General features: G+C 41.9%; 2 protein-coding genes across 3 annotated transcripts; both read left to right on the plus strand.

The window, feature by feature from the left end:
- The first annotated feature begins 7,963 nt into the window (after window positions 1-7,963).
- ugt5a1 (UDP glucuronosyltransferase 5 family, polypeptide A1) lies at window positions 7,964-21,474 on the plus strand. Of its 2 annotated transcripts, none has more exons than XM_081356386.1 (2): window positions 7,964-8,006; window positions 19,689-21,474. In XM_081356386.1, exon 2 carries the CDS (start codon window positions 19,702-19,704, stop codon window positions 21,277-21,279), a length of 1,578 nt encoding a protein of 525 aa, XP_081212512.1. In that variant the 5' UTR covers window positions 7,964-8,006; window positions 19,689-19,701; the 3' UTR covers window positions 21,280-21,474. The 2 variants fall into 2 exon arrangements, with proteins under 2 accessions (XP_081212512.1, XP_081212513.1); XM_081356387.1 differs by lacking the exon at window positions 7,964-8,006 and adding an exon at window positions 8,371-8,394.
- Window positions 21,475-22,655: 1,181 nt separating this feature from the next.
- LOC308684989 (UDP-glucuronosyltransferase 2C1-like) lies at window positions 22,656-24,230 on the plus strand (the record flags this gene model as incomplete). The annotated part of the gene is made up of 1 exon (XM_081356385.1): window positions 22,656-24,230. The coding sequence occupies one exon, from the start codon at window positions 22,656-22,658 to the stop codon at window positions 24,228-24,230; it is 1,575 nt and encodes a 524-aa protein (XP_081212511.1).
- Window positions 24,231-24,342: the final 112 nt, after the last annotated feature.

Consider the following 24,342-nt stretch of genomic DNA (forward strand, 5'->3'; position numbering starts at 1 on the left):
GACATTTGAGGTTTACATTACTAATGGACCTCTCATGATCAGCAGTACTTAAACCTAGAGTTTTTTTGATACTGTCAGTTTTATTTTGTGAGCATCGATGGATTCAAGAGCGCAAATAATACTTTTCTCATAGCACAACACTAAAAGAGCACTGTTTCTTTCCATGCCCGATGGACAATTCATACAAAACTCAAGGCATTGTTTATTTTACCTCTCGGATTTCAACGTCCAGTATAAAGTCTTAACGTTAACGGCGAAAGAGAACTGGTCAAAATACACCATACCTCCCTATTTTTTTGTCTTTGTTTTGGACTGTATTATAAAACTGGCTGTCGAAGGCTCGCGCATGTGAAGGCGTCTTGCAGTTTCCATTAAAAACTCAGGAAAATCCATTTTGTTAGAAAATACTTTTTCGGTCCGTTTGCTCTACCTATCCACTTCAAGGACTTTCTTTAGTTCCCGAAAGCAAAGAAAGGGATTGTTTTAACAGCTTCCTGTGGCCTCTATTTGGTATTTTACGATGGGGTTCCATCGTAAGAAGTGTTAAAGGCCATTTGTGATTGGACGACTCTGGCTATAAAAATGCATCAGATTTCCATTGTTTACTGAATTTTAGTGCTCAATCAAATGTAACTTATGTTTTTGTTGCTTCTCACCCCTCTGACTTCAACTTTTTCCAGTTGTAAATATTTTGTGGCATTTGGGTTTAGTATTTGCACAGAATGTTGTGATTGTGCCTCTTGGATCAGTCCTGAGTTTGAACTTCCATAACAGGCAAGCTCTTGGATGCGTATTATCTTTAACATGGATGCAAATGTAATCTTTTACTCCAATCACATGTAAATGTAATTCAAGAGAGCCATTACAGCTGGAATGTCTTGAGAAACTCAAGTGTCTGCTTTGCGAGTAACTGCTGCTGTCTTGTTCCGGAGATGAGCTCGGTCTTGGGTTTTCATCGGTGAGATTTGAAAAGGCAGACCTTTCCGACTGATGTTCCTTTTAGAGGGTAATTCATCTCAGAAGTACATCGGCGTTCTCTGAATTGCTGACTTGGGCTTGTCCGCATTGACCAAGATTTCTGTGACTGATTAGTCTTTCTTGTTTCCTTGTCCGAACAGTAATGACTTGTTTGTTTTTTGTTTTCACACCGAACATGAACCTCACATTAACTAATAACGAAGCTCGTCTCTGGTGCCATTTCACGGAATGGTTCTTAAAGCTCACACTGTTGGCATGCTTTCTGGGGTGTTTTTTTTTTGTTTTTTTTTTTTTGTTTTTTTTTCCATTATAAGAGAATTTTGACCATGTACAGTATATTTGTAAACTTGCATCAAGTTTATGAATAAAGAATTTTACGAGGAGCCTTGTTGGGGAATCTGTGAGTGATCTGGTTGATGCATTTCGAGAACTTAAATTTTCATTAAAGGCACAATATGTCAAATTTTAAATATTCAAAAATGTTTTACATTTTTTGACGTGTACTTGCATTATCCCAAATGTTTCCAAAAATGTTTAAATCCAGAGAAATTAGCAATTTTAAATTGACATCAATCTGTTAATGACATATTCGCGTTGCCCTCAATTTCCATGAGAAACATCAAAATCACTGTATAACGTTTTATTGGATTGTTTGGATACATTTATCAACAGAAAACTAATCATTGTTTTATAGCTCAACACGGTCTTATTTGAATCTCGTTTTCTTGATTTACTGCGAGTAACACATTTGTAACATGCACTGTAAAAAAGGATTGCTGTGATTATTTATCACAACTTAAAGTATGTTCATGCTTGACTTAAAATATTAAGTTTAGTTAAGTTGGATATTTAAGTTCTCAAAATATTTTAAGTGGCTTAATCTGAAAGAGCTTTAACAGTAATACAGCATTTTCTCCACAACACAATGTTTTAACATTAATTAAATGCCATTTAGCAACAGAAGCTTTCATTAATATGAAATTCTAATATCAATCTAGTGTCTCGTACCAGCCACCGAGCGAACGCACAGAGTAACTGTATAACTTTCAACACAAACAAATGTATTTTTAGTATGGTTGTTTTTACCAAGTAAAACAGCGCTGCGTTACCCCATAATTTTAATTAGTTAAATAAAGTTACCTCTATGAGTAGTAATTCACAGTAATTCGGCTGTTTCATTAGAATGAAATAAAATCAAACGTAAGGAGGCGAACCTTAAATTTAACTTTAATCGCAAAATATGCATGAACACCAAAACGAAAGGAGTGGCAGATGCCGACTGGCTTGTAAGCATAATAAAAACAGCTACGTAAAATGTCCCTGAACTCTAAAAATCCTTTATGATTGGATAACTTGTAATTACAACATGTAAACTGAGAGCTATGACTTGTGCCACCTGGTCACATCAGATTTAAGGTGTGTTCAACCGATCAATGTATGACATCAAAGTACAGCGAGAGCGACTCAAAAGCATACAGAGCTTTATTTACGGTAATTACGTCATTGTGTGAATGCCGAATTTGAATAAGAGACCTCTTGTGGAGAAACTTACATACTGTGCCTTTAAGAAAACATCAGGGACGCCAGAATGTAAATACTAACACTCTCTGCCTGATTTAAAAGTGTGATGGTTTCAACGCGAAAAATGTATTTTTGAAGTGTAAAATTGATTTATTTTCTGTTGTCTAATTTTACGATGCTGTTGAATGTACACTTAACTACAATATTTGAAGTGGATCAAAACCTTTCATCAAAGTTATACATTTTGAACAATACTCATTCTTGTATTAGGACAACTTTGATGAACTTTTTTGATGTATTTTAACTATAGGTTGCTGGTTAAACGTTAACATGAATGACTTTGTTGTTTACCACAAAATATTTCATCACGGCTGTGGGGTCAGGGGCTGTTGCAACATATGAAATGATCACTCTTTTAAAAATACTTCATGAACATTGTCAAGTGTCTGGATTAAGAGTTTCTTGACTTGTCAGCTGATGGGTATATTTTGGTTATAAGGATTTAATACATTTTACAGTAACTGCAAGTCATACATTTGCTTTAAACACATCGGCTACAAAAATGAATGCATTATTAATGAGAATTCAGTGATTCTAAAAGTTATACAGCTGTGATTTTTGATGCATGCACATATTTGAGAATTGCTTATGACCACTGAAAATTTTAACGCTCTTGATGACTTTAAATCTTATCCAGTCTTTCAATGTAAATCTATAAATCCTACTATTGCTTGGCATGTTTTTTAAATCGCAAGATGCCAGGTATTTTTGTAGGAATCTGTGAGCTATGAAATTGCAATTGCAAGTTTAAACTGTGACTAAAAACTAGGGAAGTTGTATGCGCCTTGTTAAAATGGAAGATTATATGAATTGAATAATAATTCTACCTTGCCACATGGGGTAGCTGTTTCCATTTTTGTACACTTATGATTTCTCCTCTACAATTAACAATGAGACCAAAACATTTGCTTTCTCTAGGCCTATTATAACTTAAGCTGAATTGATAATGACGTTTGTATTGTATTTGTATTGCAATTCACCATTTATGTTTGCTTGGGTGAGGTCACTGGAGTTGTAACTATTGCTTAAACTGAAGTCATTGGCAATGAACTTTAGAACACTGGTACTCGTACGTCAATAAAAAAAGTCAATGAATATATCCATTTATTGTATAACTCACCATTTAGAAAATGTAGCCTGAAGGGTAAAGAAAATGGGTTGTTGTCCTGAAATTATCCAATTATAAATGTATTATATAATATACATAGATGATATTTGGTGGATTTTGACCAGCTGAAAACTGCATTTGCGCTGTCTTTAGATGGCAGAGGTGTTAAAGCAATTTGAAAACATATTATAGAAAAGCTTTCAGATCAGGTTTGTATGTTGCTTATATCGGTTGGTTTTTGTTGGAATTAAGGGATTATATCACTTAAGTTTACTTTAATCCACAATACAATGAACAATAAAAAATAAATAAATTATGTATTAATTTCCCCACAAAAAAAAAAACACCTTGGCTTAGGTCTTGTTTCAATTGTAGTAAGACACTATACTTTAAAGACCCTCTGTGGTGAAAATTAAGCTTTTAATATTGTTTATATGACTTTGTGGTGTTTTTAATATGCTTTAGGACAAAACATGTACAAATACATAAGTCAACAACACCATCGCTGAGTATTTTCTCTTTAAAACTTAAGTGATCTGAAGACAGTCTCAAAAACGCGGTTTGAAATCGCTGGTGTTTCATACGTCACTACATTGTAACCAATCAGATCAACGTGCCGGATCAGCGGGCTCAAGAGAAATCAGGTTTTATTTATATATATATTTCTGTTATATGAAAAATCGAGTACAATTAGCATGATAGCGCGGGTGAAATCTGTAACTGTATATGACATATATTACGATGTTATGATGAACATTATATGCCTTTTCTCCACTGACGTTCTGAGTTGTTCAAAGTGGATACAGATTTTGAGAAGGCAGCCGTCTGACTCTGAGATGGCGGACAGGAACAATGTTTGTTTAACATTAGCAACACATTATTAGCTGTTTGATAATGTAGTCAAGCCAAAGGCTAATCATATTAATTACCGCTATGTGTCTAACGTATAGAGAGCGATACGTAAAACACATTAACATTCTGGTACATCGACTTGTAGACGAGCCTGACTGAGTGGAGGCAGGGCTCATTTGCATATTACTAAATGAAGCAAGTGTGTAGAGTTACATTCAAGCTAATTAAAGGCATTAAAAAAAATCACAGGAAAAAAAACGTTTAAATATGCCATTTTGATGATCAAAGATGAGTTTTAAGGGATAAAAGTATTGACTACAAGGGAATTTTAACTCTTTCCCCCGCCACCTTTAAAAAAACATTTTTTTATAAAGTTGCCAGCCAGTGAAGACATTTTTGACAGTTTTCACAAAAGAATGTTCCCAAAAAAAAAAGTTTGACAGTTATATCAAAAGAAAGAACAGCCTCTGCTTTTAGTTTTTCTCAGTCGCTTCGATACATTTCTCAGATCACAACTGAAATTCTCAAAACTGTTCGACCTCCACATCATCTAGTCACTTGTGCACATCATAAAAGGAATTTCTCATTCTTTTAAACAAGTTCCAAATGCTTTGGTACATTCATGCAAATGATTATGTACAAGTGTCTGCTGTTTCCTACATTATTAATTGCTAATGTCATATTATGGGGCGCCGTTTGTAAAGCGACTCACGCTGAAAATAACAGCAACATTTTGTCACATTTAGCTTCAAACAATGTTTAAAAAACTGGTATGAATTTTTGACAGTCACTTTTTACCACATTTACAACAATATTTGTCAACTTAGAGATATTTTAAATAGTTAAATCTAAATATTAAATGTTACACCTAAATGTTAAATCTAAATGCTAAATATAAATATTAATCTAAATATAAATATAAATGTTAAATCTAAATCTAAATGTTAAATCTAAATCTAAATATTAAATCTAAATCTAAATGTTAAATCTAAATGTTAAATCTAAATCCAAATGTTAAATCTAAATGTTAAATCTAAATCTAAATGTTAAATCTAAATGTTAAATCTAAATCTAAATGTTGAATTTAAATCTAAATGTTAAATCTAAATATAAATATTGAATCTAAATGTTTCGGGTGAAACTATATATTTAACTAATATGCAAATTCAAAATGCCGGTAACAGGAAGTGCCAAAATAAAAGCTCGAGGTGGTCAGTGTGTGTTGCATGGTTTATATTGTCAAATAACGAATAAAAACCATCTCATCCGATGAAATGGACTCTTGGACGTGGATTATCGTGATAATAACTACCTAATATAATAAACACGTTTGGAGAAACTTTATTTGAAGAGTAGGCTAGTGTCACTTTTATGAAAAGTGCGGGACTTATGACCTGTAGCCATAATAGCCAGCCACTAGGGGGCTCACTTTGACTGAATGTCATGTCATGACTCTCATCACGAAACTCTACAGTTTCTCCAAACGTGTTTATTATTTTAGGTAGTTATTAACGTTATATTATAGTTATTATAATGAGATGGTTTTTATTCGTTATTTGACACTATAAACCAGGCTATAAACCATGCAACACACACTGACCACCTCGAGCTTTTATTTTGGCTTTTCCGCTGACCGGCATTTTGAATTTGCATATTAGTTTAATGTTTAGTTTCACCCGAAACATTTAGATTCAACATTTAGATTTAGATTTAGATTTAACATTTAGATTTAGATTTAACATTTAGATTTAGCATTTAGATTTAGATTTAACATTTAGATTTAGATTTAACATTTAGATTTAGATTTAATATTTAGATTTAACATTTAGATTTATATTTAACATTTAGATTTAACATTTAGATTTAGATTTAACATTTAGATTTAGATTTAACATTTAGATTTAGATTTAACATTTAGATTTAACATTCAGATTTATATTTAACATTTAGATTTAATATTTAACATTTAGGTGTAACATTTAATATTTAGATTTAACAATTTAAAATATCTCTAGGTTGACAAATATTGTTGTAAATGTGGTAAAAAGTGACCGTCTAAAATTCATACCAGTTTTTTAAACATTGTTTGAAGCTAAATGTGACAAAATGTTGCTGTTATTTTCAGCGTAAGCCTCTTTATAAACGGCGCCCCATATCATATTGCTCAAAATGTATTATACTGGTTCTCTGTTAACAGAGATTCAATTGAAGAGTGTTACCCCTCAAAACATCAAGGCATTAGCTCATTGCTAAAGTCATTAAATGGTTGAACTAGTAGTCATAATGCGTCAAGCATCATTTATTAGACTTTTTGTGTAAATGTGTCCTGAATTGATTAATTGCGCTGGTGAATCTTGAATTTCACTAATGAAGGGGAATTTAAAGCATTGAGGCTTGATGTTGGAAACAACTTTTTACTCATTTTGTAGACAGAACAAGTATTTCAACATTGTGCACTGTACTCTAATACTGTATACTTACTCTAATGTTTGATGTCATAAGAGAACAGTTGAGAAAGACACAGGATGTGTCAGTATATGCATGCGGTCTTAAAGTGACAGCAGCCTAATATTCCTGCTGTTGTCTGTGCCGTTAATGTTAATTAAAAAAAAAAACATGATCATGATTACAATGTTGGAGAGAAAAGAAGATAGCGAGGAGAGCAGTCAGGATGAAAGTGATGACGACAGCTTGCAGGATAAGTGTGCCGTGTAGACCAAAAAAGTTATGTGCACTCCTGTAAACAATGTAGGCTATGTGTATATATTCTTGTCATTTTCTTTTATATATCGCAATGACATTGTACTGTAATTTGTTGACAGAAAATAGAACTTCACTGCCATAAATCTTGTGAAATTCAGTGTTTTATTGGGTCTAAACCAGGACTAAAGGACATTTTGACCATGTTTTTAGTGACTATTAAGTAAAGTGTCAGTTTTTCCCACCTGGTGATCTGCTGACACTGCTGAAGTTTCCAAAAAGTCTCTACTTTATTGTGCTGAAAGATTCTCAGATTACCTTTTATTCTTTCTGCCTTTTACACAACTGACGCGAACAATACCACCCTTTAGTTCAGTTCAGTTCTCCCCGGAATGTTCTTAATGGCGGGAGTGTAGCATGATCTTCAGTCTTTACAAAGCCAGACATTTAATCTGAAGTATCTTGTGAACTTCTAGTGTGTAGTGTAAAATCAAAGAATTTTCTTTTCTTTAATAATTTCCTTGAAAGTAATGGATAGCATTTCATTTCGGCTGGTTGTAGCAAATCATGGTTTAAATACAAGGTCTTTGACCCTTAATGACTGTGGGATTGTTTAACTGCCCTGCAGCAAGGCACCTGATAGGATTTTTGCTGAGCTCACTCATTGAAAGGTACCTTTCACCTAAATGCACTTGATAAGCTCAAGCGTTGCAGGATAAATGTGTTTACGCTTTTGGACGCTACACTGTGCCAAGGTGTACTTCGAGGAGTAGTAGCAGGTTGTCAGGTGAGGATTGAAATATTCCTAAAATAGAATTATCTCAAAATAGAATTTGCTCTGACAAAGTACAAATTCTTTCTTGGTCAGTCCATACATCAGATTTTAGATTTCCATTCTGCTCTTAGTTCATTATGTAATATCTTGGCCTTTTATTGTGTGTACAGTATTTATTTTTGACTTAAACCAAATTCATCTTCACTGAACCAAACGAACACACTGTTTTAATATGAAAGGTGAATGCACATATTGCAAGGTATTGTTTTAGCATGTACTCTATTGAGGGAGCTTTTTTTCCAAATGTTGCAGCATGTGTATAGTGAACGGTTGCATAACTTTGATTAGGAAGCTCTCAGCATACAACATTAAACAAATAGCCAATTTAGATATACACAAGGTAAGACCCTCTTACTTTTTTTCCTGCAAACACTGTGGCCCATGTCACAATTATGCTTAACTTCAGTAGACCTGCTTTGCATTTAAGTGTTGTTGCAAACAAAGTGTTTTTTACAAGGTACAACGTTGATGCTAAGAGAACCAAATCATTGGAATTACCAAAGTTTCTTAGTTTGGTGGCATATATGCAAAATTTAGTTTGATGTATTTAGTGGCAAATAAAATGGATATCCAAGCAGAACTGTATATTCCACTTTGTTTTCAACATGAAATATTATGAATTATTATTATAAACACATGAATTTCACATGTGCAAAAACGAATGTGCACCTGTGAAACACATACTTTTCACATGCATGGGGAACATGGTTTTGGAACAGTTCCCATGTGAAAAAATAGGAAATTCATGTTGTTTTTACTGGACAAATATAAATTCTTCTGCAAATAGGCCCAGATGTTATAAGTCAAAAGTCTAACAGATCAATAACAGCAAATATTAGACTTGTAGAGCAGAATGAATTCGTATCACTAATCATTGGCAAGACTGGTATCCAATCGTAATGTACACCGAAAAAAATATTGTAATTTTAACTGTAAAAGACTGTAAAAATGTGATCTGTTAATTGGTTTACAGTAAGTTCCTGTACTATACGAAGAAAAACTGTAAGAACCCTTTTTGAAAGCAAAAAGAACAAATCAACTTATAATTTATTGTATATTACAATGTGTGACAGGTCACATTTGATGTTTTTTTTATTTTAATAATTAGCCTATGTTTCTTCTTGTTATTTTTTTTTGGTCAGTTATGCACATTAGGCTTTTATATATTATGTTGTTAAATGATTGTTTATTGCATTGTTTGAGTGTCGTGTTTGTTGCCATGATAGCGTTTTGTATTTGTGTACTGTACATTTACATTAACATTTATTCATTTAGCAGACGCTTTTATCCAAAGCGACTTACAAATGAGAACAATAGAAGCAGTTAAACTAACAATAGGACAACAATATGCAAGTGCTATGACACTTCCAGTTTGATCTAACACATTACCAGTTTTTTTTTTTTTATAAAGATAATAGATAAAGAATAGAAGAGAAAGTGTTACTAATGGATCAAGTGTTGCCGAAAAAGATGCGTCTTCAGCCGTTTCCTGAAAGTGGCTATGGACTCAGCAGCTCTGGTTGAGTTATGGGCCTTTCACACAGGACGCGGTATGCGCGGCGCTGCGCTATAAAACCCATTCATCTCAATGGCTTGCGCCGCGCAAGGACATTTTGTTGCTGCGTCGACCAAAGTGCAGCGGTGCGCATCATTGGCGTGCTCACGCGCGCGCCGCGGTCAAAGTTCAAAATAGTTTTTTTGTTTTTTTTGTTTGTTGAAGTTCAAAATAGTTCAACTTTTGCCGCTGCGCTCTGTGACGATTACCAGCGCAGCCAATAGAATCGGGGGATCAAAACAAGCACGGAAATCAAAATGGATAAAAGTAATTAACCCTTTCACACGTAAGTTTAAAATATTCTGGCTGACCCCCCCAGCATGAGTTTTTCAAGGCGACCGTTATTTAGAACGTGTCACTTTATGTTCTCTTACGAGAGGTTCTTATTAGTTCTTAGAGGTTCTACTTAGGCTCGTATTGCGTAAGTAGCTTACGCATCGGGAAAGTCTTCTTTCTTCGAGATCTGAAGCCAAAAAATTATCCTTAATTTTGTATTCATTGTCAACGCAGTGCAGCAGCCGACAGACCTAGGCAGGCTGTATAAGCGTGCTCATTGGCTGCTCGGCTGCAACTGCTTAAGCCTATCGGTGAGCGCTCTGAACGCGGCAACCAATGAGGGCGCTTCGCGCCCTCCACACCCTTCTAACCGTCAGAATGGGCGTGGCCAGCGTGTATATATTCAGCGCTCACAGGCTAAAATTCTGATTTTCTTGTCTTCAGCGACGCTCTTCGCATCGCTGGATCTTGAGAGCCGCCGCCGTTGAAACCAGCGACCGGCAAGCTTAGGACAGCGCCTGAGGAAGCCGGCCGTCTTCGCCGCCTTCAGCCATCCGTGCCTGCTACGCTATCCGGCGACATATCCTTTACATTATTACTGTTTCTGTGTGTACTCTAAAAGAGCGGCTCGTGCGGCTCGTGCCGCGCCCCGCTCAGCTACGGAGACCGCCACCTCTCTGCGCTCTCCGCCTGGGCCGCGGGCACGCCGCCACCGCACTCTCCGAGTGCGAAGAGTTTTCAATGTCGACCCTGCGGGCTCGACTTGAAGCTTTCGACCAAGCTGTCGCTCCGCCTGTCCCTGCCGGGCCGCGCAATAAGAAGCGCCGCTCGCAGCGACCACCGGAGACTGTTGTGACTGAGGAGCTCGCCGGAACCTCTCCCTCGAGCTCTCTCTCGCCCTCTCCCTCCCGGCCGCTCAACCGCCGGCTCTGCCCGCGCCGCCGCCGCGTCAGGAGATGAGGCGAATGTGATAGATACCCGTACTCTCCCTCTGTTCGAGCCGTGCAATACGCCGCTCACAAGGGATGGCAGAAGCGGACGGTCTCGGAGCGAGTTTCCTCTCCCTCTGTTCGAGCCGCGCAAACTAAGCCGCTCACGAGGGATGGCAGAAACGGACGGTCCCGGAGCGAGTTTCCTCTCCCTCTGTTCGAGCCGCGCAAACTAAGCCGCTCACGAGGGATGGCAGGAGCGGACGGTCTGAGCTCTCTTTACGTTACAAGAAAGCTACTCCGTCCTCGCGCGTCACTGGTAAAAGGGGAACAGAGTGTTTTCGTCCCGCCGTGGCCTGGACTATAACCTCCATTCTCACACATTTCTCAGTCCCCTCTTAAGTTCAGGCGACTGGAATTGTTACTATTGCAGTATACGAGCCTGTTATAAATACACGCTCGCCTGCAATCAAACGCCGTCACAAGACATATACTAATGTATTCTCCCCTGTGGCTCAATGGCGGAATCCTAGACTGTCAAGCCAGAGACCGGGGTTCGGTCCCCGCTCTCGCGGCAGTTAAAGTTTATGCTGTTCGCTTCTCCGAGCTCGCGGCCAGTTTTTCTTACATACAGAGAACAAGCCCGCTCTCTCCCTCGTTGGGCCGCCAGATTGCGCCGTTCAAGGGATGACAAAGCGGACGGTCACGAGCAGCGTTCAGCGTGCGCGCCTCACTCACCGGCGAAAAGAGAAGAGAGTGTGTTAGTCTCGCTACGGCTGGACAACCGCCAATCCTCACACATTTCTCAGTCCCCTCTTAAGTTCAGGCGACTGGAAATATTACTATTGCAGTAAACGAGCCTGTTTTAAACACACGCTCGCCTGCAAACGAACGCCGACGCGACACATGAGGTCGCTTTTTATATGCTCGCGCTAACTGAAAGCCTATGTGTTTCCCCTGTGGCTCAGTGGCAGAATCATACGCTTTCATGCGAGAGACCCACGTTCGATCCCAGCTCTCGGGGAAAATAAAATTTATGCTGCTTGCTTCTCCGAGCTCGCGGCCAGTCTTTCTTACTTACAGAAAGCGAACCCGCCCCTCGCACCACACCTTCTCAGGGTGCTCGAGTATTTTTTGAGCGTCTAACACGAGAGAAGAAAAGACGGTTAAATCCCGCAGCCCTGCGGCTGGACCACCGTCGAAGCTTAACGCTCTGTCAGTCCCCGTTGCCACGGCTACTGCAGCTGTTTACCCCGCAGTCAACGAGCCGGTATCTACCCGCTCGCCTGCGCGCATCCGCTGTTCTCACGGCAACCCAGAAAAATGTCAAAAGAGCATAATGTCTGGTTGCACGGCTGACGCCGTATGTGTTTCTAGTACAGTGAATGTGCCCACGTTCTGTGCTCACCCCTGTACACAAGCACTATACATCCCGTGTCTCTCACAGAGCCCACTCTCATGAAGCAGGCAAAAGCCGCTTTAGTGTTAAAAGTAGGTCACGTGTCCACTTCTCCGTGCCCACACCTACTCACTGCCCGCTCTGTCACACGGCCTCACACGACCGGTCATGTTTTAAATGTGAGTCCTGTGCCCGCCCTCGAGCGCTCACACATACGAACTACATTTTCGCGCCTCACACCGTATGTTCCCCGTCCAAAGCCACCGGGACACTGTGTGTAAGACGGCCAGCTATCGCTACGTGCGATCCGCCGTATCTAACCACCAAGAGCGCGCGCGCCGCGCCCGCCCCTGAATGTAACTCCTGTGCCCGCCCTCGAGCGCTCACACATACTAACGAACATTTTCGCCCCCGACGCCGCCATCGCGCTTCACACTTTATGTTCCCCGTCTAAAGCCACCGGGACACTGTGTGTAAAACGGCCAGCTATCGCTGCGTGCGATCTGCCGTATCTAAGCACCAAGAGCGCGCGCGCCGCGCCCGCCCCTCCGTTTCGAGCTCTCGAGCCCGCGATGCGCGGCGATCGGAGCCCGGAGGCCATTCTGCCCCTGGCTGCACACGCAAAAGCGTGGGAAACTATTCCAGGCGCATCAGAACGGGTGCTAAGCACAGTAAAACAGGGCTATACTCTGCAGTTCGCTCGCCGCCCTCCGCGCTTTCAAGCGCGTATCGAGACCAGAGTGAATGGGGAAGTAGCACATCTACTTCGAGCAGAAATAGCTACACTTCTGTGCAAAAGGGCTATGGAACCGGTTTCCCCTTCCATGAACGAGTCGGGCTTTTACAGCCGTTATTTCCTTGTTCCCAAGAAGGACGGAGCTCTCAGACCAATTTTGGATCTGAGACGTTTGAACGAGGCTCTTATGAGAAGACCGTTCAAAATGCTCACAACCAGACAAATTCTCGCGCAAATTCGCTCGAGGGACTGGTTTATATCTCTTGATCTAAAAGACGCGTGCTTTTCAGATCCTGATATTACCCCGTCACAGGCCATTCTTGAGATTCGCCTTCGACGGTCAGGTATATCAGTACACGGCCCGCCTGTCGACACAGCGCGCGCGCTGCATTCGACGCCTGGCCGCGTCCCTCCGGCCGGGCAGCACCGTACCTCTCAAAACATTTCAGAGGCTACTGGGTTGTATGGCCTCAGCCGCAGCAGTGCTTCGGCTGGGTCTTTTACGAATGCGCCCGCTACAATGCTGGCTGAATGCCCGAGTGCCTCACAGAGCATGGGCTTCCGGCGGTATTCGCATCAGAGTGACTCAGAGCTGCGTTTCAGCTCTGAAGCCCTGGTTAGCGGCCGACTGGTACCAGCGGGGAGTGACAATGGGAGCTATCTCACACCGCAAAATTATCTCGACGGACGCTTCCACCTCAGGCTGGGGCGCTCTGTTCGAGGGCAAAGCGGCTTTTGGCCTATGGTCAGACCGGGAAAAATGCCTCCACATAAACTGTTTGGAGATGATAGCGGTCGAGAACGCGCTCAGGCGCTTCCTCCCATTCATACGGGATCACCATGTGCTAGTCCGCTCGGACAACATGTCCGTGGTATCCTATGTGAACCGACAGGGCGGTGTCAGATCCAGGAACCTGTGCAGGCTGACAGAACGCCTCCTCGTGTGGGCTTACCGCTCGCTGCGCTCGCTGAGAGCCGCGCACGTGCCGGGCCACCTGGATGTCGGTCCAGACAGACTGTCCAGGGACAACATTCCCCCGGGAGAATGGTCTCTGCACCCCCAGACAGTCCAGTTTCTCTGGCGCCTATTCGGCAGAGCGGAAATCGACCTCTTTGCGTCGAAAGACAATGCTCAATGCCCGAAGTTTTATTCGAAGAGCGAGGACGCGCTGTCCCAGACATGGCCCAGCCTCCCGCTTTATGCTTTTCCTCCGATCTCCCTGTTGCCACAGGTCATTTCGAGGATCAGAGAAACGCACCACTCAGTGCTGCTTATAGCCCCGCGATGGGAAAACCAAACTTGGTACCCAGAGCTAGTGAGGCTGTCGCACTCACCCCCATGGCCGATCCCGGTGAGAAAGGATCTCCTCTCCCAAGCCGCTGGATCGATCTGGCATCCCCATCCAGAGCGCTGGTCGCTGCATGCATGGGTGATCAACGGATACCCGTTGACCTGTCAGAAGGGGTCGTGAACACGATCACGCAGTCGAGAGCCCCCTCCACGAGACGGCTCTACGCGTCTAAATGGTCGGTGTTTTCTAAATGGTGCGCTACTCAAAACCTGGATCCGCGCGCATGCGGGGTCCCGCGGGTGCTCTCCTTCTTGCAAGAGCTGTTGGAAAAGGGCAGATCCCCTTCCACGCTCAAAGTATATGTGGCCGCTATTACAGCGTTCGCTGAGACGACGCTCGGCCGGGCAATGGGAAGGAATGAGCTCATTATCCGCTTCCTCAGAGGAGCTAGACGGATGAATCCCCCGCGGCCCCCCTCGGTTCCCTCGTGGGATCTGTCCTTGGTCCTGGCGGCCCTAAAGGCTTTTCCCTTTGAACCGCTTTAATCCGCGGATCTAAAGTATCTGTCGCTTAAAACCGTTTTTCTGATAGCTCTGTCTTCAGTCAAACGAGTGGGTGATTTGCACGCGCTATCTGTTAGCCCTGCATGTCTCGAGTTCGGGCCGAATGACTCGAAAGTCATTCTCAGACCGAGGCACGGTTACATCCCCAAAGCGATTGGAACCCCGTTTAGGGCACAAGTTATTTCCCTCTCGGCTCTGCCAGCATCCGATAGTGGGGACAGTGATAACCTCCTATGCCCTGTCCGGGCGCTGAGAGTTTACATCACGCGCTCCGCCGCTTTCAGGCGTTCAGAGCAGCTCTTTGTTTCCTTCGGCGGACGCACCAAAGGTCTTGCCGCCTCGAAGCAGAGCTTGTCCAGGTGGATAGTGGATGCGATAGCAGCAGCTTATGCCTCCAAACACCTGCAGTGCCCTCTGGGCATCAGAGCCCATTCCACTAGAGGCATGGCCTCGTCGTGGGCCTGGTCCAGCGGAATTTCTATCCACGACATTTGTATGGCGGCGGGCTGGGCCTCCCCGTCTACATTCGTGAGGTTTTATAACCTGGAAGTTCCTGCCCTACAGGCAAAAATATTGTCGGTATAAGTGACATGTATGCTCTGCCCAGCTCCCGTGTGCAGACTACGTTCATATGCTGGCGCTATTCTGGTAACTACTCAGGGTGAAGTGTTTGACTCAGACCGGCTGATCCGTTCTGTTTCCTATTTCCTGTTACGCGCTGTTATCGGTGCTGGCCCGCGCTGCTGGCCGCCCGCATTATTTTCTGCCGCACAGGAATTTTTCTCTTCATGTGAGACCGACTATGTCGTTTTCTCCTACATGAGTGCTTATGTACTGTATGGGCTCGCTCCGCCGGCCCTACTGTTTGTACTGCTATGTTTATAGACCGGCCGCGCCGCTCTATTTCATATGCTGCATGAAGTGCATGTACTACGCTGGCCCGTCTCTCCGACCGGCCACATTTCCCAGCAGAGTGTTTTCCCCGGTTCCCCTGGGATTCATGGGCTGGATGCTCGGCGCACACGGTGTTGACAAAGGGTTCCCGATGCGTAAGCTACTTACGCAATACGAGAGAACCTCTCGTAAGAGAACGTACTCGGTTACTAACGTAACCTCGGTTCTCTCTAGAAGAGGGAACGAGTATTGCGTAACCTGCCGTGTCGCGCCACGAGCTTTTGCGCTTCAGACTGCGAAAACCAGAATTTTAGCCTGTGAGCGCTGAATATATACACGCTGGCCACGCCCATTCTGACGGTTAGAAGGGTGTGGAGGGCGCGAAGACCTCATTGGTTGCCGCGTTCAGGGCGCTCACCGATAGGCTTAAGCAGTTGCAGCCGAGCAGCCAATGAGCACGCTTATACAGCCTGCCTAGGTCTGTCGGCTGCTGCACTGCGTTGACAATGAATACAAAATTAAGGATAATTTTTTGGCTTCAGATCTCGAAGAAAGAAGACTTTCCCGATGCGTAAGCTACTTACGCAATACTCGTTCCCTCTTCTAGAGAGAACCGAGGTTACGTTAGTAACCGAGTACGGTTTCCATGGTGACGCGTCATTCCTTGTCACGTGACACACCGCAGCAACAACAGAGCTGAATGAATGATGATCTGCTTTTATGTCATTTTTCCTTTTTTATTCAAAATATTCACAAATTTGTTAGATATGTCATGAAATATCTGATATTCCGATTGTCAAATATATGCAAGTGGAAGTGTTTTGTTGTTTAAACACCTTTATAACGATCGCTTTAGTTGAGCTGTATGCGCGATGGGCGCCGCCATCTTAGTTTGTGCCGCAGACGCAGTTCAGAGAATCAGATCTGTTGGATTTACAACACGTGAATTCATCCAGTAAGTAAGTGGCCGGTGAACTGGGAGAAGAATAGAGTAAACTTTAAAGTTACTTACACAATGTGTATCTTATATGAATAAAACGTGTCTAATTATAATGGAAAGGATTATTACTGCCTCTTCCTTTGACATCAGTGTGTATTTTACAAACTCTAAATGTATTGTTTTTTTAGTACTTATATGTCTGAAACCTAAAATAAACATTATGTGGTTGAAAACACTGAAAAGTTGTGATATATGACAGCTCTGAGCGCGCCTGTCTCAACGCGCGAAAGCACATTTGAATTTAGCAGTTGATCACGTGATGCACTGACCGTTCTAATCACACCGGTGGGATGGGCCGGTTTCACAAAGATAGACTTTGACTATGGCGTAGATATAGTAGATAGTCAGACTTCAAATAGACATCTAAATCAGACCGTTGCACAAAGCACTTAAGACTCTGACTATCTTAAGTAGGACTACACTGCAATGCATTCTGGGTAAAATAAGACACTTTTCAAAACAAAAAACATGGCGGATCGAGTAAGCGCATTCAACCGCTCGGTGCAGTTTACCCGAGCGGAAAATATGTGTTTGTTGGAGGAGTATAAATGACGGAGTATGTTTTTATGTTTCCACTGTTCCACTGTTCACTCTCTCTCTGACACACACACACATTCCAGCATTGCAATCTTGACATCGCAGCCAGTTATTATGCAGCGTTCACACCAAACGCGAATAGAGCGTCAAATTCGTGTCTAGTTCGACGCTTGAACATTTTAAATCCATTCGCGCGTCCAATGCGAATAGGACGCGCGTATAAAGCGAGCGTTTGAAGCGAAATAGACCGGCATTCAGAGCTATGTCTCCACTATGACTCTACTACCCCCTGTTTGAGCAGTCACGGTGTATTGCATTTCTCGCATCGCCCGTAACGCTTGCGTATGAAAGGGAGCGCGTCGATCGTTGCTCGCGTTGACTATGTAAAGGTCCTAACAGTTACAAGGACATTTGACTTGGGAATGTAGTGACAAGAAGAAATGTTTAAATTATGAGCCATTTTCCCTGTTCTTTTGGCAGTTTGTAATGTAACTGATTGTTACTGCTGGTTGCCAAGGTAACATAGAGTCTTAGACCTAAGTTAGCCTGGGGGTGAGGTGTCTAAGTTTTTTGGTCTAAATTAAGTCAGTCTTTATTTTTGTGAAACAGTCTAACTTGCATTAGACTAGTCTATGAGCACATTTTAGGCCAATCTCATTTCTCTGTCTTACCCCTTCCCCTTCCCCTACCCCTTCGTCTGCGTCTTCCCCTTGCCCTTCGATACCGAGTGAAGGGGGGTAAGGGGAAGAACGTTTCTCTAAGAAATGAGACACCACTCGATTACCGTTTGCGTCATCTTCCCTTTCCGCTAGCTGGCTGCTACGTCAACAGAGGCGATACGCGTTGACATAAACAAACGAAGATGCCGTCGTCTCGGGTTGTGATATCGATTGCCTGGTCTCCCTTTATCTTTGCACACTTGTGTGCCATCAGTCAAAGACATTGTTTCATTGTATTTAACGGCGGCGCCGGCGACACCATAAGCAAAACATTAGCAAACGGCAAACAGCGCATAGCTGCTAGCTAGCGGTTAACTAGTGATTAAAAACAAAAACATTACAATTAAAACCGCTTGAACGTTTTATTAAAGGTATCATAAAACACGAGTGTCAATGAAATGCTGAAAATACACACATTTGTGCGACTCACTTCTGGGAAATTCCTACCCCTCTCTTTCAAGTGTGGTCCTCCGCAGACTTCGTTTCAAGGGCTATGTAGCCCTACGCCTTGGCCTTAGCCCTTAGTCAAAATGAGAATTGGGACACCACTTCCCCTCACATGAACGCGCAAAACCGAGGGGAAGGGGTAAGAGTAAGGGGTAAGACAGAGAAATGAGACGCAGCCTAAGACTACAGACCGGTCTAAAATAGCTTTGTGAAACCGGCCCCAGGGACCAGCCTAGACTGATCACACCGGTGTGATCGTACGTGCGAAAGGGTTAAGACATTGTATGGTATGAACGATCGTTTCATAGACAGACAGATTTACATTAAAAATAGTTGTGTTTTAACAGTCGGTTAACTTGTAGGTAGGCAATGTGTGTAAACAGTTTTTTCGCGTTGTATCTGAAGGGCAACGCTGAACCCATCGGCAAACGCCGTGCATACCGCATCCTGTGTGAAAGGCCCATTAGGCAGATCATTCCACCAGCAGGGAACAGTCAAGGAAAAGGTCAGAGAAAGAGATTTTGTGCCTCTTTGAGATGGCACCACAAGACAACATTCACTTGCAGAGCGCAAGTTTCTGGATGGCACTTAAGTCTTAAGTAATGAGTAGCAGAGCCAGTGGTTGTTCTGTAAGCAAACTTCAGTGACTTGAATTTGATGCGATTCGTTAAAGATCACTCTAGCTGCAGCGTTTTGGATCAGTTGCAGAGGTTTAATACTGCAAGCTGGAAGACCTGCCAGGAGAGCATTACAATAGTCCAGTCTGGACAGAACAAGAGATATGACAAGGTTTTGTGTAGCATGCTCTGATAGGAAGGGCCTGATCCTCCTGATGTTGTATAAGGCGAATCTGCAGGACTGGGCAGTAGCCTACATGACTCTGGTGCGCCTTCTATATATTAATATGTGCATCAGCTTGTTGATAAACTACTTGTAATGAACACTGATTCATCATGTGGTTTTCTCTTTAACACCAGTTTTATTAAGGTGGATGTCAGTATATGTAAAAAGTACAAAACAGTAACAGCATGGCCTTGCTATTTCAGCAGAAAAAGGCTGTTGGATTTACTGGTTTGAAATGTGTTTTTTTTTTATAATTACAATTTAAATTGTAAAATGTTCAGGTTGTTCTATAAATAAATATTTTTGTAAACATTTTACTGTATTTTTAAATAATTATTCTGGATGTGTAAGGTAATTTTACAGTGTAAAATAAGCTGGCTTTTGTTTTTCCTGGTCCTTTCTCTTCTGTTTCCCTTCATTCTTTCTTCTCTTTTGTTTTTAAAGGTTGTGTAAGAAGATGTGTCATTCAGCACCTCTCATTTTGTTGTCGCTCTTATGCGTATTATTTGGAATAGATGGCGGTAAAGTGCTGGTGTTTCCACTGGATGGAAGTCATTGGGTGAACATGAAGGTCCTGATCGAGGAATTACACTCACAAGGTCACAACGTGACGGTGCTTAGAGCCTCCAACAGCTGGTATATCAAGGAAGAGTCTCCTTTCTACAATTCCATCACCATTCCAAACACAGGAGGATTTGATGAGGACTTTTTTGGTTTGATGATCAGCCGTCTCTTGAAGATTAAAAGAGAAGGACATTCCATTTGGAACCGCATTCAGCTGGAGTATGAAATCATCATGAAGTTTAAAAGCATGCATGAAGATATGTTGCAGATGATGGAGAGAATATTAGAAGATGAAAAAATTATAAACTCAATCCAAGATGCTAAATACGACGTGGTGCTAGCAGACCCAGCTGCTGGAGGTGGTGCAATCCTAGCTTACAAGTTTAAAATTCCTTTAGTTTTCAACGTTCGTTGGACGATTCATGGAGAGGGACATTTTGCCATTGCTCCTTCCCCCCTGTCTTATATCCCTGTCCCAGGAGTAGAGCTAACAGACAAGATGTCATTCCTTCAACGTGTCAAGAATGTTTTGACCTTTCTTTTCACCCAGTTCCAGATTGCAATCATCGCTGAACCTTCCTATTCTTCTTTTTGTCTCAAACATTTTGGTCCCAATGTTAATTATTTCTCCCTTTTCCAGGATGCCGACATCTGGCTCATGAGAAATGACTTTACCTTTGAATTTCCACGACCCACAATGCCCAATATCGTCTATATGGGCGGCTTCCAGTGTAAACCAGCTAAGCCACTTCCAGATGATCTTGAGGAGTTTGTGCAGAGCTCAGGAGAGCATGGAGTCATTGTCATGTCTCTAGGCACCCTTATTGCTGAGCTTCCACAAGACGTCACCAATGACATAGCAGCGGCTTTTGCTCAGCTTCCTCAAAAAGTGATTTGGAGATATACAGGACCTCGACCTGAGACCCTTGGTAACAATACCTTACTTGTGGACTGGCTCCCTCAGAATGACCTGCTTGGACATCCTCAAACTAAAGTGTTTGTGGCACATGGAGGCACCAATGGAGTTCAGGAAGCCATCTATCATGGGATTCCCATTTTGGGTCTACCATTAGTGTTTGATCAGCCAGACAATCTCTTCAGGATGCAAGCAAAGGGAACAGCAAAGATTGTAGATATTGCGACTCTGGACAGGAATGTGTTTCTAGAGGCATTAAAGGAGGTTCTGCATAACCCATCTTACAGAGAGAACATGCAGAGACTGTCCAGACTGCATCACGACCAGCCAATGAAACCTCTTGATCGTGCCGTCTTCTGGATTGAGTTTGTCATGAGGAATAGAGGAGCCCCTCATTTACGAACACAGTCTTTCAGAATGTCCTGGATTGAGTACCACTCTATAGATGTTATTTGGACTCTAACGGCGACATTTTTCATATTTGCATTTTTGATTATATATGTGATTCGATATATTTTTAGAGTTCTATTCAAAAAGAAAGTCAAATGTGCATGATTTATAACTACTGTATGAGTTCGTTGTTGGAAAAATTCAAGCATTTACTGCTAATTTTGTATGGACTATTTAGAGCTGCATTTATTGTCAGTAGAAAATAAAACCCACTGTAAATCAATTATGACTGTGTAAATGCACTTATTGAAACTGTGATTGACTTCGGATTATGAAGCAATAAATAACTGAATAACTGTCCAATTGTACAGATCTAACTGAAATTCTATCCGATGCTGATTTCTTCTCCCTTTTCCAGAATGCAGACATGTTTTCATTATTTTTTTTCACCCTCCATGATGCCAACAAATCATTGGTCATTGGTGCCAACTGCATTCCGTAACACTTGTGGCGCTTTTTCACTGCATGGTAGCTTTGTACGGCTCACTTTTGGGGGTTTTCCACTGTGTACAGAACCTAGTACCTGATCATTTTTTTAATACCACCTCGGTTGAGGTTCCAAGCAAGCCCTGCCGATAATAAAATGTAGATCACTGATTGGTCAGAGAGAATCGCCACTACCAGCGTCATTGGATTTGTGACACGAGACACCAAACCCACTAGATTTAAATAGTCAGCAACAGCCACAGCAGTATCATTTGTTCGCACAACTTTTTTTAAACGACTTGCTTTGAACAACCGTCGCACCTATGTCCGGTGCAACTATAATGATCAGTCTATAATCCAACCAACTTTGAAGCGATACTAAACTGCAGTGGAAAACCGAGCCAAAGTAAAGCAAGCCGAGCCGAGCCAAGTTGTGCCGAGTCATGCCACACAGTGATAAAGCACCATTACAGATGTAGTATCTAGCCTTAAGCCCGTACACACCAAGAGCGATAACTATAAAGATAACTATATTAGCCTCCACACCAGCGGACAATATCGTTCTGTTTATTCTAAGTGAGTGCTTGTCTGAGCTTGTTACAGCTGGATGGATTCTGATTGGCTAGCAATGTTTTTATTGTTCGTCAGCTGGATAAAATCGTTCTGAAAGTGATTCCAACGATATAGTTTCTCTGAGCTGTTATTGTTATAGCTGTGGTGTGACTTCTATTCTTTGATATTGAGAACGTTTTTTAGAACTATATCTTTAGAGTTATCGTCCTTGGTGTGAACGGGCCTCTATAGTTGAAGCAGAATGAGACTTTTTTGATTGTTTTAAATGATAAGTTCACCTAAAAATTAAATTTGTTTCATCATTTACTAACCCTAATGTCGTTCCAAAGCTGTATGACTTTATATCTTCTGCCCTACTACCTCGCAGTTTTACAGATCATTTCAGGACAATAATAGGTATTGTATTTATCATTGTATTTGTGAAATCTCTTGTAATCTTTTAATTCGGTTATATTCTTTCTTATCAAAGGTGGTCATTTAAGATGCATCACTCCACCATTCTTGGTTTGTTCATCCTGTTAGCTGCTCTGTCAAGATCTTATGCTGGTAAAGTTCTGGTCGTCCCTGTGGATGGAAGTCATTGGATTAATATGAAGGTCCTTATTGTGGAGTTGCATTCAAAAGGTCACAATATCACCGTGGTCCGAGGGTCTAGCAGCTGGTACATTGAGGAAAAGTCTCCTCTCTACACTTCCATTACTGTGGACAATGGCGAATTTGACGATGACTTCATGGAGAAGTTTCTCCCTCACTTACTGAAAATGCAGAGACAAGGAAGATCATTTTGGAATGAAATGGCACTTGCTGATGAAACTTATAGGAGGTTTACAGAAATTCATCAGCTAATATGCAATATGACAGCTACAATGTTTGAAAACGAGACCTTGATGAATTCACTGAAAGATGCTGCATATGACATTGTTCTGACTGATCCTGCTTTTGGAGGTGGAGTGTTACTGGCACATCGTCTTGACCTCCCTCTTGTGCTTAATGTCCGCTGGACCATGTACGGAGAAGCCCATTTTGATATAGCTCCATCTCCTCTCTCATATATACCTGTGACAGGGTTACAGCTAACCGACAAGATGACTTTCAGTCAGAGAGTAATGAACGTGATGATATATATAATGATTCTTTATAAAAATTCCAAATACTTTGGGTCTCCTTATCAAGAGTTCGCCCAGAAATATTTTGGCCCCAATGTCGATTTCTTCTCCCTCCTCCAGAATGCCGACATCTGGCTAATGAGAAACGACTTCACTTTTGAGTTTCCACGACCCACAATGCCAAATGTCGTCTACATGGGTGGCTTCCAGTGCACACCAGCTAAGCCACTTCCAGATGATTTGGAGAAATTTGTACAGAGCTCAGGAGAGCATGGGGTCATCATCATGACTTTAGGAACTGTTTTTGGTCAGCTTCTGAGTGAAATCAATGATGATATTGCTGCAGCTTTTGCCCAACTGCCTCAAAAGGTTATTTGGAGACACACAGGACCACGGCCTGCCAATCTTGGTAATAACACATTGATTGTGGACTGGCTCCCTCAGAACGACCTGCTTGGACATCCTCAAACTAAAGTGTTTGTGGCACATGGAGGCACCAATGGAGTTCAGGAAGCCATCTACCACGGGGTGCCTATTGTGGGCATTCCTTTAGCTTTTGACCAACCTGACAATCTCTCCAGGATGCAAGCAAAGGGAACAGCAAAGATTGTAGATATTGCGACTCTGGACAGGAATGTGTTTCTAGAGGCATTAAAGGAGGTTCTGCATAACCCATCTTACAGAGAGAACATGCAGAGACTGTCCAGACTGCATCACGACCAGCCAATGAAACCTCTTGATCGTGCCGTCTTCTGGATTGAGTTTGTCATGAGGAATAGAGGAGCCCCTCATTTAAGAACACAGTCTTTCAGAATGTCCTGGATTGAGTACTACTCTATAGATGTTATTTGGACTTTAATGGCAACAGTTTTTATATTTGCATTTGTGACTGTTTATACAATTAGATATTTTTGTCTAGTTGTATTCAGAAAGAAGGTGAAACGTGAATAATAGTGGCTGTAAATATCAGTTAATTTTAAAATGTTTCCAGATTGTTTCCTGACAGCATTTGCCTTTGTGAATCTTACATTTTTTAAAACATTTAAATGAATTAAAGAAAAAA

The sequence above is a fragment of the Scardinius erythrophthalmus genome (assembly GCF_964197995.2).
Source record: "Scardinius erythrophthalmus genome assembly, chromosome: 24".
NCBI classification, from domain to species: Eukaryota; Metazoa; Chordata; class Actinopteri; order Cypriniformes; family Leuciscidae; genus Scardinius; species Scardinius erythrophthalmus.